The 10215-nt window shown below is 58.6% G+C and overlaps 1 protein-coding gene across 1 annotated transcript in view; it reads left to right on the plus strand.

The window, feature by feature from the left end:
* Nucleotides 1–10215, plus strand: part of MAD1L1 (mitotic arrest deficient 1 like 1) — a 285464-nt gene that overhangs the window by 84472 nt on the left and 190777 nt on the right. Inside the window, exon 9 of the mRNA XM_044915187.1 lies at nucleotides 1798–1942. Coding sequence (XP_044771122.1) covers nucleotides 1798–1942 — 145 coding nt within the window. The remainder of the gene's footprint in view (nucleotides 1–1797; nucleotides 1943–10215) is intronic.

Consider the following 10215-nt stretch of genomic DNA (forward strand, 5'->3'; position numbering starts at 1 on the left):
GGGGCCATTCGCATTCGCCTCCCGTGTTGGAGCACGGATTCCAGGCCCTTGCGAGCCGCCCACCTGAGTTCAGTGATTCTGCCGTTGCTGTCACAGTGCTTGATTGTCAGGTCGGTCTATGAAGAGTTTAGATGGAATGAAAACTCAAGATAACCTCTTAATAGGCCTGTTTCAAGTGAACGTGGGCGCCTGTTTTTACGGGTCTGGTCGTGGAGCACCCGGAGGGGGCAGGTGTGGTCGGTCAGGTGTGCAGCTGGGTCACACCTCGGACGGCCAAAAGCAAGTGAGAGCCGGGGGCCCAGCCCGTCGTCCGCTCTCTCAGTGTGTGGTTCACCTTCACCTGTAAATTAAATAACAAGACCCCATGCTCAGGTGTGGGAGAGGAGAAATGAGCATTGTCCACGTCCCCGCAGATGAAGGTTTTCTCCGGATCGAGCGGTCGAAGCCGAAAGGCTGCGGTCGGAGGCCAGGTTTGGCTGAGCCCCTGGGCGCCCTCCGCGGCCCTCAGCCCGAGCCCGGCGCGGTCCCGTCGCCCACGGGACTGTGAGCGCTCCACGGTCCCCTGATGGCACAGTCCAAATGATACTCCGCTTCCCGGGGATTTTGAGATTGTACGGATTTCCTTTGGGAAGAGGCGCCTTCCCCGCCCTGAGGGTTTAGTTCCTTACTGAGGGTCCTTTCCCAGTACGCCTCCCTTTCTGCAGAGCTCTCTTCCCGGGGGGCTCCCCTGGTCATCGTCCCCTCCATCAGGCCCTGGGGACGGCCACCCCGGGTGTAGAATCGTGAGGCTGTGTGGTCTTTTTTTTTTTTTTTTTTTTAAAGATTTTTTATTTATTTATTTGACAGAGACACAGCTAGAGAGGGAACACAGCAGGGGGAGTGGGAGAGGGAGAAGCAGGCTTCCCGCGGAGCAGGGAGCCCGATGCGGGGCTCGATCCCAGGACCCCGGGATCATGATCTGAGCCGAAGGCAGACGCTTAACGACTGAGCCACCCAGGCGCCCCAAGGCTGTGTGGTCTTGGGAGTCAGAGACTCTTCCCGCTCGTGCCGGGCACTGGCTGCCGTTGGCTGTTCAGGAGCACTTCAGAAGCAGAGGGCGGCCCCAGGCAGGACTGAGGGACTAAGGGCATTTGGGGGGAAAGAGGGGCAAAGACCAGGCTCTGAAGCTGCTTCAGGGCCATGCTAGGGAGTTGGGTGTTAGCCCGTGGGCGGTCGGGAGGGCGGGGCCGGCCGTCCAAAGGGTCGACCTGGAGGGGGCTGGCCCAAGCGGGACCTGCAGGGAAGGTCGCTGTGCCGGGGGTGTGGCCTGTCGTGAGCAGCCACCGAGGGGTGCCCCGGCCCACCGGGGTGTCAGAGTTCCTGCTGGCGGCCGACTGGGCCGCGCGGGGGGCGCAGGCTCCAGCTCGGGGCGGTGGGGGCTCCCCCAGCCCAACTGCACATCTGGCTGGTGTGATCCGGATGGAAGTGCTCATTGGTAATTTAGCCCATTCAGAAGTGCTTTCTCCTGAAGCGCTGTGTTGCTGACAATTTTTCCCATTGTGTGTGGGGTTGAGCTCCCCCCTCCCCCGCCGCCTGCCGTGTTCTGGGATCACCCTGGGTGTCTCTTTGAAATCCAGACACTCCTGAAAAGCTCTAAGTAGCTATTCACCAGTGAGGAAATGGCAGCGTGCCGCTTGCACGTGCGGCCCTATTTCGGGACCTGCGTGACGAGCGTGTCCTGGTCCTGGGGGGCCCACGGCTGGGGTGGCGTCCGCGGGCCCGGCCTCACCGCTCTGCCCTTTCTCCTTTCTCGTGCAGCGCCCGCGGGCTGGAGAAGGCCCTGCAGCAGCTTCAGGAGGAGGTCCGCCAGGTCAGCAGCCAGCTGCTGGAGGAGAGGAAGAAGCGGGAGACGCAGGAGGCCCTGGCGCGGAGACTCCAGAAGCGGGTCCTGCTGCTGACGAAGGTACGGGGCATGGCGGGGGCGCCCAGGCTGGCCCTGCTCGGGAGGCCTGCTGTCCCGGCCAGCAGCCACCAGCCCATCCCTGCCACGTCCAGCTGGAGTGTCTGGTCCCCAGGCACCCGTGGTTGACAAGACCGCTACCAAACGAAGGGCACTTAACCACAGTGGTTTATGTGGTGGGCCGGTCAGGCTTGTGTGGAGTTGCCTGGTGTTCCCCGCCCCCCCACGGAAGAGCGTCCGCTTCCCTGCATCAAAAGCAGACTCGTGGCGGCTTTCTCAGGCTGTGCTTTTATCCTGGGATGCTCGCGGGGTTCTTGAGTCACAACAGAGACTTCCCCAAACCCCGGTGGTCCCTTTGGGACTCAGAGGGCCCAGGTGTGGGCCCTTCTGGATGGCCATCCAGTGACCCAGTGCTCCTGGCGAGGGGCAGGGCTGGGGGCTGTGCTGACCTGAGCTCCCTCTTGCAGTCAGGGTCCATCCTGCCCTGGGTTGTGGGCGGGGGCAGCCTTCTCTTCCTTCAGTGACCTGCGAGCACAGGGTAAACGGTGGTAGGTCTGTGACCCGTGGTTTGGAATGAGAACTGTCTGTGGGGTACAGATACCCTGGGCAGAATGTTCTTGTTCCCAGCCTCGTGGGTGGGGCCGGGCTCTCTCTAATCGTCCTGTGCCTGACGAGTTTCCGATGTCTGGCTCGACAGAGTCCGCTGGAACACAAATTAAGGTTTTCTGTGGGAGCGTGTTACTTAAACATTCCCTTGAGTGCTGAAGTTTCAGAAGACAGGAAGAGAGAGGCTGATTCTGTCCCTAAACGCTCTCCAGGCACAGATGTGGGGTGTCTAGCTTGCTGGGCAAAGACACCTCTCGTCTGCCCCGAACCCGACACTGTGTGGACCGAGTGGGCCCATCCCAGGGATCGACGGTCCGCCTGGGGGATACCTGGAGTTGTGCCTCATGCTCTTGGCCTCTGGGACCTCCTGCTTATGAAGCTTTGAGGGGACAGGTCATATTTCAGCTACGAAAAGCCTGCCATTTCATGGCTTCTCCGGCACATTCCTTGCCGTGTTGTCGCTTAAGAGCCTTGGCATCACTCAGGGCCCTGGGTCCAGGGGCTTCCCACGTCAGGCTTGGCCGACCTCTGCACACAGGCCCCTGGTGCTGCCCCCGGCCTCCTGGCTCTGTAAGTGATCCCTGCGGGGGAGTCATGTGAAATGCCCTCATGCGCCACCCCCATGGCTGAGCTGGGGCCTGAGCACTCAGTTTGTGAAAGTCGTGTGTGGGATTTGGGGGAGTGGGCACGAAGGTGCTGTCAGTGCTGCTGGTGTGGGTCCAGACCGCAGGCGGTGGGGGGAGGGGGGGCAGCGGGAACAAGAGGCAGACGGCACGCCTGCCCCGGAGGGCATGTCCATGGCTTGGATGGAGGAGCTGCGTGTGGCCGGGGCGTGGGACGCCTGTAAGTGGGGGTGAGGCCAGGCTGCAGTCCCTGACGGGGGAAGCTTGGGCTTTCCTGCAGAGACGAGCAGGGGGAGCTTCCGCTGTGACCTTGGGGAAGGCACTCAGTCCCTCTGGGTCCCCGTTTCAGAACAAGCAGGGGTGTGGTGCGCTGAAGCAGCCTCATGGGCCAGCCCGACGGGCTCCCGTGTGGACAGTGATCGCGGGGCATGTGAAGGCCACGGAAGGAGGAGACAGGATGGAGGTCCCCGAGGGATTGAAACCTGGGATCACCGCACCATCCGGCAAGCCCACCTTGGGCTTTTACCCACAGGAGACGGAATCTGCGTGTGGAACAGGTGTGTGCACCCCATGTTCTCAGGCGGCATCGTTCACAGCAGCCCAGGGGCCTGGCAGCGGGGTGGGGGGGGGCAGGCAGAGAAGACAGGGCGTAGGCGCACAGTGGAATATCGCTCAGCTATGAAAAAGAAGGAGATCCTGCCATTTGTCACAACGTGGGGGGAGCTGGAGGGCATTGTGCCAAGTGAAATAAGTCAGAAGCACACATACTGCATGGTTTCCCATGTGGAGTCTGAAAACGCTGAAGTCACGGGTGCTGGATTGGTGGTTCTGGGGCAGGGGCTGGGGTGGCGAAATCGGTGGACATGGTCAGAAGGGACAGCCTTCACTTGTAAGATCCATCATAGAGGGAAAAACACCAGCCACAGATGTGGTGCGTGCCCGCCACTCCTGGGAGGCTCTGGGTCACCCCGTGCCGCGACTCGGTGACAGCGCCATGTGCCGCGGGAACCACTGAGTCCCCTTACACGAAGTGTTCCCCTTCTCAGATCTCCTGTGGGTCACGCAGGTGTGCTCACTGTGTGGCAGGGGAGGGATTCAAGTGCAGAGAAGCAGCTACTGTGCACGGGGCCAGTGGGTCCTGCGTTCATGCTGAGTGAGTCCCTCTGGGAAGATCTGCCCGTTGGCCGTCAGCCAGTATGAGAAGAACCTTCCTGTCAGCACAGCGCAGCCTCCGTTTCAGCGGGTGTGCGAGCGAGCCCCACACCGGGGGGCCAGCCGCTGCGAGCCCTCTCTGTTGTGGGTTCTAGCGGTTAGAATCCCCGTGGGAGATCCCTGTCAAACCCGCGCCTCGCGACGGGAGCTGGTGGATGTGACCCCCACCCGCAGACCCCGTGGCCCTCCGTGCCCAGACTGCGCCCCACGTTTGTGAGGTTTTGGCCTGGCTGTCTTGTCGGGCATTTTCTGTCCCGCAAGCTGACTGTCTGGGTCCCAAGGCAGGAAATTTCCATTCTCCCTGTCTCAGCAGGTTGGAAGTCGATGGCCCTTCCCGGCCTCATTCCGTCCCCACGCTGACCTGCGGCGCTCACGGGCCTTGCTGAGTTTGGGAGAGAGTGGGTATTGATTGCCTGGCGCTGACTGATGCGTTGACCGTTGCTCGAAGGCACATTCCCGATGGGTCGATAGCAGTCTCCCGCGCCGCCCTGGGTCCGGCTCGCAGGGGCCCGGCTCGCCAGCCAGTGGGGTGATGAAGTCGTTCATCAGGCTTGTCTGTGTGCGCGGGGGTGCCAGGTACACGCCCACCGTGTGTCCACGCTCGCGGTGAGCCTGCGAGCTCCGAGGCCTGTCGGTCAGACACCAGCCGGGCCTGCTCCTGTTCAGGTGCTTCCTCCTCAGGGCGCCTCCAAGGTGGCCGTTCTCGGGGCTTGAGGGAGTTTGGTCACTCGTCTTCCCCTGTCCTTGCTGAGGAGGGACCCACCTCTGTGGGGCAGAGCTGTGTGTACCGTGCCCCCGCCCCCGCCGCGGCTCTGTGCCAGGCCGACCGCAGGCCTGCTGGCTGGGCTCTGGGCGCCTGTGTCCCGTCGAGGGCCCTGTTTGTGTGCTTGACATTTCCACGTACAGTGCTTGGAGTGTGCGGTTTTATTTTGAGACCTTATTAAGCGGCTCTAGTCTAAGGGTTTAATTGTTACTGATAGCTGAGAGTGTAATCACCTTGGTAAAATACCATGACTATTTTAAGCAATTGAAAATTGGCTTCCGGAACTGGGTGAACACAAACCATTTTCCTATTTGAAATGAGCTATTTCCAGTGTGCCCCTGATATTCCACAGTATGGTTATAGAATTTTGTTATTTATAGAACCTCAGCAGTAAAAGCTAACTTTTAGCAAGAGATTAAAAAAACAAATGAAAGTAGAAGCTTCCCTTAACTCTTCTTTCTATATCCTGTTCCCCACCCCAGATGCCAGAGTGCAGTGGTTTCTGAGAGGAGGACGCAGGTCACAGGTGTCTTTTTTTTTTTTTTTTAAAGATTTTATTTATTTGACAGAGAGAGAGACAGCTAGAGAGGGAACACAGCAGGGGGAGTGGGAGAGGGAGAAGCAGGCTCCCCGCGGAGCAGGGAGCCCGATGGCGGGACTCGATCCCAGGACCCCGGGATCATGACCTGAGCCGAAGGCAGACGCTTAACGACTGAGCCACCCAGGCACCCCACTCTGTTAGGTTTTAAGGAACATTTTTATCAAATATTGCCATGGCCCCATTAAATGCTTTCTGTCTGCAGTTCAACTTGGGTATGAATATTACAACTTCTGCCTTCTTTTTTGTTTGTACTTGCTTCAGTATGGCTTTACCCATTTTTTTTTTTAACCTTCAAACTTTTTTTTTTTTTTAAGGTTTTATTTATTTATTTGACAGAGAGAGAGAGCGCGAGAGCAGGAACACAAGCAGGGGGAGTGGGAGAGGGAGAAGCAGGCCTCCCGCGGAGCAGGGAGCCCGATGTGGGACTCGATCCCAGGACCCTGGGACCATGACCTGAGCCGAAGGCAGACGCTTAACCACTGAGCCACCCAGGCGCCCCTGGTCACAGGTGTCTTACTGACCACCTTGGGGATCAGAGCGCATGGTTTGATAGTGGTGATTTCCCTCCCTTGAAAGATCCCTGAGTGGGGTGGTCGTCCCCAGGGGGGGCCGGGTGGGTGGAGGTCCCGGTTGGGGGGCAGGCAGGTGGCTTCCTTTGCGTCGGGCATGCCAGGGTGTGGTTGCTGGCCGGCAGAGGATGTGCACCCCGCCCAGCGTCAGTGGGACTGCGGGCTGTTTTTCGGACACCCGCCCCGTGGGCGCCCCTGGGTCTGCGCCAGAACCCTGTGGCTCTGGCTTCAGTCATGCTCTGGTGGGCTGTGGGCATGCCGCACTGGTGCTTGGGTCCACTGGTGCTCAGCAGGGTGGGCCCTCCCCGTGCGGGGGTTTACAGGCTGCTAGCCCTTCTCTCCTGGGGTTCTGTCCGTATTCTGACCACAGATCTCTCGTTGGAGCCGTGTGTGCACAGCTCTGGTCTGCGGCTGGCTTCCCCTCTCTCGTGTCCGTTGACGAGGAGCAGCTCCTAGTGTGAGTGCGGACCGGCTTGCGGATTCTCTGACCGTTGTGTCGGCGCTGTCTGAGGCTTCGTGACCTGGATGGACACAGTTGTTGCTACCCAAGTCATGGAGGTAGTTAGCTGTTCTCTTCTGACTGCTTTATTGTCTCACCTTTTACGGATTGATGTCTGGGTGTGACAGGTGCTAGGTGTCAGGTTCGTTTCCCCCCAGATGTTACCTGGATTTGCACTGGTGGTCATCTTGCCACATAGGCAAACACCCAGTCGTTGCGTTGTATGCCTCAAACTAATGCTACGTGTCAGTTACACCTCACTTGAAATTCTCAGAAAGGTTATTTTTTTCTCTGTTGAACATGCGGTTGGCCCATCTATTGAGAGACCAGCCCTTTCCCATGGAGTGTCCCGGGGCCTTTGCCACCCGCCCGGGCTGTTCCTGGGCAGTCCAGCTTCTGGGTTCTCCGTTCGGTTCTGTTGCCTCCTCTTGTCTGTCTTTTTACCCTGCCACCTGGTCTTCAGTATTGCAGCCTTATGACGCGTCCGCCTGTCGCCAGCCTTCACATTTGTTCTTCGTTAAGATTCTTTGGCTCATTTTGGTCCTTTGCATATCCTCATACGTTTCACAATCCGTTTGTCCATTTACACAAAAAACTCTGCTGGAATATGGTAAGGATTACAGTGACTTTGTAAATCGGTTTGGGAGGACATGACGTTTGCCCATTGTCTTCTGAACGAGAACATCACCTGTTAGATGCATTTTATTAGACACTTTCCCAAGTATTTTCTGTTTCCAGTGCGGTTTTAACGGCCTCTCGGAGGACTCTGACCTTGTGTGCGTGCGTTACTGGCGTGTGGAAATGCAGTCGGGTTTTGGCCCCTGCGCCCATGCACAGCTGTCTTGCTGAACCCGCTCCTTGGAAACCTCCGGCAGGGCCACGCCTGGCCTCTTCCTCCCCGGCCCTCGTGCCTTTCCTTTCCTTTTTTTCTTTCCCCTCTTCTTGCGGGGGACCTCCAGTCGACTGTCAGGCAGAAGTGACTCATGCCGTGTCCTTGTCTCATGCAGATGGGGAAGCTTCAGTACCTCACCCCCGAGGGTGACTTGTGCTGTTTGTTTCTTGTAGATACCGTTTATTGGATTAATGGAATCTCCTATTTGTTTTTTGTTTTTTAAGATTCTTAAGTAATCCCTATGCCCAACGTGGGGCTTGAACTCACAACCCTGAGATCAAGGGCTGCACGCTCCACCGACTGAACCAGCTGGGCGCCCCTGTGTGTCGTTTTCTAAAATCAGTTTTGATGGGGGTTATTTTTATTATGGTTCTGTTCTGAGTATTCTCTCATCTTCTGTCTGGATTTGTAAGAGCTGGCCTTCAAGCAAGGTGTCCCATGCTCAGCCACAGTGCAGGCAGATGGGATGCTGGGAAGGGGTAGAAAGACCCCATACTCACTCTCTTCGCTGTCTCGTCCCACTGGCCCTGCTGGAGCGAGGCCTGCATGCTGGGCTCTGCGCCGGGCACTTCTGGCAGGGCCGCTGCGCAGGCCTGAGCTCAAACCCAAGGGCGCCTCCCTCCGGGGGACGGAGCAAACTAGTGGGAGCCTGGGACCGCTGCTGTGGCGACTTTGCTGAGCTCTGGAGTCCGCTGGGGGAGGAGCCCCAGGGGACCCTCCGGTGCTGCAGCCTGGTCGCTGGGTTTGGGTTTGTGTGTTGAGTAACTAGATCTGTCGGAAGTGGTGACGATGGGGGGACAGGTCCCACGTAGCTTGCCCCCGGCTTCTGCCCCAGAGACCTCTCCCGTGATTGTGGTGCAGTATCGAAACCAGGCGTTTGGCGTTTGCTGTGTGTGCTCGCGTGCGTGCGGGTGGGGGTGTTGCGCTAGCACGTGTGTACGTGCACGGAAGCACCACCGCGAGGACCTTGCCGTGCTGCCCCGCAAGCAGACCGCCCCGTCGTCCCCTGCTCCGTCTCCCACCTCTGCTCAGTTTGGCATTTCAACCATATATAAATGGAATGACACAATGCGTGACGTATTAAAATTTTTATGTTTTTAATTTAATAGACTGTATTTCAGAGCTGTTTTAGGTTTATAGAAAAATCAGGGGCAGGTGCAGACTGCTCGTGTGCCTCTTCCCTGCCTCCGTAATGGTGCTCCCATGAACGCCCTCCTCAGTCGGGCACGTCGGCTCCACGGCCGTTGGCTAGAGTCCGTCCTCGCCTTAGGGCTGGCTCCAGTGTTGTGCACCGTGTGGTTGGACACGTGTCTGATGTCACGTGTGTGCCCCTGCAGTGTCACCTCCCGGAATGCAGTCCCTGCCCTCAGGTCCCCGGGCCCCTCGTGCTCTCCGTCCTCCCTCCCCCGCGCCCGGCAGACACTCACGTTTCCCTGTACGGAGCGTCACGGGGTTGGAGTCCTGCAGCGTGGCCTTTCCAGACGGGCTGCTCTGGTTCCGCCGTGTCTTCTCACGGCTTGATGCCACGCTTCTCTTTAGCACTGGACGTGGCAGTTGACCTGCGCGCTCATTTAGCGAGGGGCGTCTCGGTGCTTCCAGGTCTCGGCAGTTTTGAAGGAAGCTGCCGTACACACTTGTGTGCAGGTTCCTGTGTGGATGCACAATTTCAGCTTCAGTATCTGCATCGCACGGTAAGAGTATGTTTCGCTTTGAATGCTTTTCGCCCGCGCTTCCTCGAGGAAGCTTTTCACACGCAGCGTTTTCTTCCCTATTTGTAGAAGCTCTGTGGGGTGGGGTGGGGTGGTGCTGTGTTCCTGATGGGCACATCGGACACGGAGCACAGGGAGCGGTGACCTTGAGGCTGGCGCTGCGTGGGCAGGGCCTGGCTCCCTGCCGCCGGCCTCCTGCTGGTGACCTCTGCCCTAGGACGGGTCTCTCCAGTCATTCCCCCTCTGAACGAGCATGTAAGCCTTCAGGGCACTTGTCTGCTTTTCCCAGGTGACTGTGAGGGTTAGCTGAGGTGGCACCTGTGGGGACCAGGGCCATGAGGGGAGGAGCCCTGGGCGGGGAGCACATTCTGACTGTGCCCCTCGGGTGTCACTCCAGCCGCCCTGCCCCTGGTCACAGGCTCCGCAGTCCTGGTGCCTGAGCTCAGGCGGGTTGCTGACAGCTCAACATCCTGCCCTCTTACCTCCACAAAAAGGCAGGTGATGTCCGTTTGTCTCCCAAAAGATCGTAAACAGCAGCTGCTTTTGATCCGCGTCTTCATCTTCTTCCCGCGTCCTTCTTCAGAGCCCACGAGTTTCCTAATCTCATTAAAAGGATTTCTCTTGTACGCCTTCCTTTTTAATGCTGAAAATTCCTGGGCTTAGGTAGCATAGAAGGAAAGGCTGCAAGCGCCCAGCACCTGCTCAGTCTTCTGAGAAGCAGCCGGCTGTCGAAAGCGCCTGGCTCGTGTCTGTCTCCGGGTGCTCTCTCAGGTGCGCTCCCTCTGCACGCCCTCCCCCCCCC

The sequence above is a fragment of the Neomonachus schauinslandi genome, chromosome 5 (assembly GCF_002201575.2).
Source record: "Neomonachus schauinslandi chromosome 5, ASM220157v2, whole genome shotgun sequence".
NCBI classification, from domain to species: domain Eukaryota; kingdom Metazoa; phylum Chordata; class Mammalia; order Carnivora; family Phocidae; genus Neomonachus; species Neomonachus schauinslandi.